The sequence below is a fragment of the Astatotilapia calliptera genome, chromosome 7, assembly GCF_900246225.1.
Source record: "Astatotilapia calliptera chromosome 7, fAstCal1.2, whole genome shotgun sequence".
In the NCBI taxonomy this organism is placed as follows: domain Eukaryota; kingdom Metazoa; phylum Chordata; class Actinopteri; order Cichliformes; family Cichlidae; genus Astatotilapia; species Astatotilapia calliptera.
Window position 1 is genome coordinate 28,770,558 of NC_039308.1, and position 6,106 is coordinate 28,776,663.

The 6,106-nt window shown below is 38.2% G+C and overlaps 1 protein-coding gene across 2 annotated transcripts in view; it reads left to right on the plus strand.

The window, feature by feature from the left end:
• galt (galactose-1-phosphate uridylyltransferase) overlaps positions 1–5,265 on the plus strand; it is a 38,508-nt gene extending 33,243 nt beyond the window's left edge. For both annotated transcript variants that reach the window (XM_026174224.1, XM_026174225.1), the window contains exons 10-11: positions 4,335–4,489; positions 4,910–5,265. In XM_026174224.1, coding sequence (XP_026030009.1) covers positions 4,335–4,489; positions 4,910–4,960 — 206 coding nt within the window. In that variant the 3' untranslated portion in view covers positions 4,961–5,265. The remainder of the gene's footprint in view (positions 1–4,334; positions 4,490–4,909) is intronic.
• The last annotated feature ends 841 nt before the right edge of the window (positions 5,266–6,106 follow it).

The following is a 6,106-nucleotide window of genomic DNA, read 5'->3' on the forward strand; positions in this document are numbered from 1 at the left end:
TGTCCTTGCATTGTGTTCAAGCTGGGGCAGAGGTTAGCAGAGTGCAGTGATGCGATGAGGTGATGAATGGCAGAAAGGACTGTAGTGCTATCATGGCTGAGTGGACAGAGTGATCCTTGTATAAGCTAAAGGTTGTTGGTTCAATCCTTGCAGCACCTGTGCCCTGTGAGTTGTTTTACTGAAAGGAAATCTCACTGCTCACTGACTAAATGTAAGAAGGCAAAATCAATATTTTATTAATGATGACCAAAACTACTGTATTCCCATCAGTCTCATCTGGTCTTTGCATTTAGTAAGTAACCAAGTAACACATTAAATTAATACTGAGACACAGTACCTGTCAGACATCAGTTTTCCTTTCTCAATACATGAAATTATAAAGTTAGCATTGTCCTTGTGAGCATATCAGTATGCTAAATTTATCATTTAGCTTAAAGGTCAACTCTACTGCTATTTGGTCTGTTGTAATTCCCCATTTTTTTAATTTTTGTTGTGACTTGTGTCTTCTTCCATTAGCATCCTCAGACCAGGGAAGGGTTTGATAGCAATCTGACTGGAAATAATAAACACAAGGTTTTGGTCCATAAATATCTCTTGACAGATCAGTTTCAGAAAATGAAATCCTGTATTTTTAAGACCTACCACCTGAGTTGTCATGCTATCATTTTTTTCTAAAGGAGGTCACTAGGAACAAGGCAGCCCACATGAAAGATAGTTTTAAAAGGCGAGATGAAACACTCCCACCCAAACTGCAGTGTGGTGAAAAGGACAGAGGGCACCAGAGGACACAGTCATCGAATCACTTTCTTCTTTTTATTTTATTTGATATCAAATCTTTGAAGCACTCTAAAGTTGCCTATGGTGAAAGATCCCACAGATCTTGTGTTAAGTTTTGACTTTAATCTTCTAGTCTGTTTCATTTCTTAGAGTCTAAAAGACTCAGGTCAAGTTAAAGCAATGTGTTGAAGGTTGTAAGCAGGGACTCAGTAGCTGCACCTTTATTTTTTAGCAAACAGAATGACTTTGATACATTGGAGAGTTGTCTCAGTTTAACAATTAAGACACAGTATTTCAAAATTAGGCCTTTAAATATTAGAATATTAAGCTAATACATATTTTGTTCGGTTTTGTAGTGTGCACTTAGCCAAAAACCTATAGCCAGGTTTTTATTTACATATTCTGTACTTGCAGACAATTAGGGGATTAAATGCCTGCCTGTTTCCTGCTATGTTTTGTATCTCTTGAAAGATTTCAGAGAGTTATGAATGCTTTATCAACATGGTGCATTGTACTTTTTTCCACATGGCATTCACATCAGCATACTTTTAACTTTTGTTCTATGCAAAATTGCTTCAGTTTACACATATTTAAAATAGACAGCTCATTTCAGATCAATGACATTTCAATTGAATTTAAACCTGGACTTCCCCCCCCCCCCCCCCCCCCCCCCCCCCTTATGTTTGTGCAGTTCTTTGGTGGATTATTTTAAGCATTATATGATTTTAAACATATAGTTAAATCACTGACCCCAAGCTTTCTAGTCCCGTAGGCAACAACTTTACTTTAAACTTTGTTTACTTTAAACACACTGACCTCTCACTCTATATATACAGCACATAGCTTACAGTATATCAGTTTATAGCTGTTTCTTTATTTTAGTTAATTTGGCAGAAGCCAGCTCTTATTATTTAGTGCTGGGCTTATTAGTGTCAGAGTGGTGACACAGAAAGATGGAGGACTGGGTGGATTCTGTTTGATTCACCTGGGAAATAATACATTATATTAAACTACCTTTCTGTTCCTTCAGGAGGCTTGCAGAGAGATGTGCAGCGCATCACAGACAATATTACCAGGCTGAGTAAAGGACTTGAACACAGATTGAGGCAGACACAGTATGCAGGGTAACAGTGATGTATGGTAGTCGTAAAACATCTGTCAGATATATAGTGTTATTGCTTGTCTTTGAAAATTACACTGCTAACTGTTCTGATTTGTGGCCCCATATCCAGGAATATCTGTAACTTTGTTAACTGTGAAATAATGCACCCAGTAATATACTGAAATGCATGCCAGCAGAGCAAACACACCCAAAGACGATTTAAAACTAGGTAATTGTCTTCTAATAGGAACATCTGTCTCTATTCATTCTTTATCTGACTGCTTCAGGCTTTTCTTTGTTCCTCCTTTTTTTTCTCCCCCATCCATTAGTTTTCTTTATGTCGCCCTCCTGTCATCTGTATCTGTGTCTGATCAGACCCCGTTGTCAGGAAACTCACTCAAAAGGAGAAGCTTTCCTTGCGAATACAATGTCCCAAGGGATATTTCATACTTCTTTTGCAAAGATATGTGCCACTGCATTTTTTTCTTCCCTGATCACTTAATTAGCTTGCAGTAAGATACAAAAAATTATTTAAATGCTTCACTCATAAATCAGTGAGTATGTATTGTTGGTCTTGGCACTTAGGGGATTTAGAGACTCGATGTAATAACCCAAATGTTTTTGGAATTTTCTGCAAGTTTTATGAATTTACATATGCGGATGGTAGCAAATTAAAGGCAAAAGGCAGAATTAAATGGCAGACAAACATGATGAGTGCAAATGATTGAATGATCATGAAAGTTATGGTAATTACAGGCTATTGCTTTTGTGAGTCACCAGATCTCAAGCCAGCTGAACAGCAACAGGAGGCACATTTGCACACTTTTTTCTTTAAATCAGAAAGCATGTCCTCACAAAAGCCCAAGTTGGAGGGAAGTTTTTGTTTCTGTTACACTACATCATGGGTTATTCTTTAATTTACCATGTTAGTTAACTGATTGTTAAGCTTGTTGTGAGCTGGCTGTGCATATTTTTACCTTTTAGTGTTCTTGATTGTGCTCTTGTCAATTTGTGAGTGTGCTTGTGTATTTATTTGTTTCGTAGTTTCACAGGCACACTGAGGAAATAAATAATACGGTACACATGATCCACTGGTGGTCTGTTTCAGAAACTCATGATCTCCTGGGATTTTTCCACACAACCATCTCTAGAGGTTACAGAGAATGGTATGAAATAGAGAAAATATCTAAACAAAAACGCCAAATGAAATGACCAAACTGGCTGCTCATCCGGTCGGCTAAGAACAGAACACTAATGCTACATTTTGCACAGGCTCATTAAATTAGATGGTGGGAAATTGGAAAAATGGTCACTGGTCAAATGAGTCTCGATTTTTGCTGCAGCATTTGTATATTAGGGTCTTAGGAATTTGGTATGAACAACATGAAAGCATAGATCCACCCATCTTGTATCAATTGTTCAGGCTGTTGGTGTTGATAGACTGCTTTCAATAACACATCATGTCACAAAGCTCATCGTTACTGGTTTTTATGACAACAACAATGAGTTCAGTGTACTCACATGGCCTCCACAGTCACCAAATCTGAAACCAATGCAGTACTTTTGGTACGTCCTGGACTCAGACATTCACATAACGGACCAAAATACTTGAGGATCGTGTGGAATCAGTGCCACAGAGGCAGTCCTGAAGGGAGGGGGTCCAACCCCTACTAACAAGTTGTACATAACAAAGAGGCCAGTGAATGTATTTTAACATGCAGTGTCATACTGTCCTTTGAAAATTACAGTTCTTAGACTTGAAACATGGTGTCTTAACATGAAAATATGAAGGAGCAGGCATTCATGACTCTTCCACCAAGCCCTTGATGTGATATGTCAGATATATTTTTCATGGCTGCTTAGCATAGGCATCCTTTTTGTACTTTGATTTGCCTTCTTGATTTTCCATGCCACTGCTAGACCAGACTGGCTCTCACAGAAACGAGCATAAACAATTTCACCACAACAGACCAACAGTTTAACATTATATTGTCACTGAAAACTCAGCTCCCATTTGTAGCTTTTATTCTTATTCTTCAGATTGATCCTACACAAGGTTCTTCAGGATCTGTGGACCTATCAATATGAAAGCATCAGTATGCATATATAGAAAGTCTCGGGTCTCTAGGGTTGTGGAAAAAGTTGAACATTATCAACCTTAATCTTTCTGAATAATCTGTAGTCTCAATCTGTAGCAGGGGTGTGGTCTCTGGCTCCGCTGCTGTGGAGGGGTGGTGCAGTGGGCTCGAGGGTCAGTGCCACTGTGGTTGGCAGGGCAGCTGCTGCCACTCTGTAATCAGTTTTTCCCTATTTCAGTGATGCAGGGGCTCGAGAGGGGAGCTGAGTCTGGAGTGGAGAAGCAGCTGAAAAGCTGAGCTCCCACCTGAGGCTGCGCGGGGTCCATTCATTTCACACAATGCAACTCAAGATTCTCTTCTGTCTTCTTTTTTTCCAGGAGCGCCTACTGGCCCATATTTAAAAGAAGATAACTCCCATTGGCAGCTTCATGCTCACTACTACCCACCTCTGCTGCGTTCAGCAACAGTTAAGAAGTTTATGGTGGGTTACGAGATGCTTGCCCAGGAGCAAAGAGATCTCACCCCTGAACAGGTGATACATTTATGCACATGCTTTCATACCGAGCAGAGAACATGAACTTTTGATTTTTCTCATCTCCATTGAGCTTATCCAGACTACAGTCAAATGTCATAGTAACTATTTTTTACTCAAAGCTTCCTATAGTGAGTAACTACTGCAAGGAGAAGCTCAGCATCATAAACTGAATGATATTCAATTAAAAGTCAAAGTTGTGACTGCTAATATGGGACTGACACCTTAATTTTTGATTTACAAATGTTTAGAAATATTAATTTTGGAGATAAAAAGCTAATGTCTTTAAATCAAAAGAAGAAAAAACATGAGTACAGGATTCCACTGATTCATGCTGTTGCTTTGAAAATGCATAGAACTCCATAAAATCGCATAAAAACTATGTCAAACTGCATAATAACTTTGTGTTTGTTGCCCTAGGCTGCCGAGAAGCTAAGAAACCTGCCAGAAGAGCACTATAAAACCAGATAGATCCATGAAAACCAGAGCAAGAAAGGCACTGAATTGTAACAAACTGTGTGAAGGTTGGAAGAGGTGTATTTAAAAGATTTGTTATTTAAAAAAAACAAAAGGCATTTGCAAGAGACAAAAACCCCGTCTCAGAGTTACATGTTTAAGTACCATTTCCGACACAGGGCCGAAAGCTTTTTCTACATGCACCGATCAAAGGAATATGTGAATATTTTCTATTTTCAGTACATATGCACAAAATTTGGTACTGGATTTCTGACTGTAATAAAGGACTTTAAATAAAATGTGTGTGAAACCTCTCCAAACAGTATTCTCCCCTTCCTCACATCCCTTCTGTTAAATACTTACAAACATTTGTTTGGTTATTTTGGAAAGTGTTCAGCCACAAAGGCATTTCCAATATAACCAAACACAGTGTTTTGTTAGTAGTATTGAAAAACTGGGCTAGGTCTAAGACTGTGCTACTCTTATTTTCATTATAATTATTATTTTTATTTTTTCAAATCATAACGTCTTAACATTCAACACTGAAAAGTTATCCTTTTTTCTGATACTAAATCTATGGTCAGTGGTGATGTGGGACAAATTTCCATTGAGCTATTAGAGGACTCGTGAAATAAAATGTTCTACCTGCTACTGAATGAAACACAACAGTAAGTACTGTACTCTTCACATGTTAAATGAGGTGTGCTCTCACTATGATAACAGTAGATGGTACTGTTGTTTAAAAAGTAAGGGGGGTGATTTGGTTTAGGCTGAGACTTTGACAAGGCTTTAGTTAAAAACCATTACCTTCCCAGTCTCTTTTTCTGGTTTTGATGTAGCCAAAACCTTTACAGTAGTGAACATTGCCATTCTCCTTAGAGAATTTATCAACAGTGAGTATGACTTTGCTAAAGTCCTTCTTTGATCCCGTTTTATTATTAATGATTGATTGAAAATGGGGGCTGTAGGTCTTTTTCAGTTGTGGAGAAAAATGAATGGCACAGTGTGTAGCTACAGAACATTAGAGCAGGGTATTTGTATTCATACCATAGTGCTGCACACGATAATTCCCATTGCAGACATTCATTATTCAGCTTCTTAAAAAATTACTGCAGTGTCACAACGGGACTTGCTCATCTTTACTTCCTAAACACGTTTCTT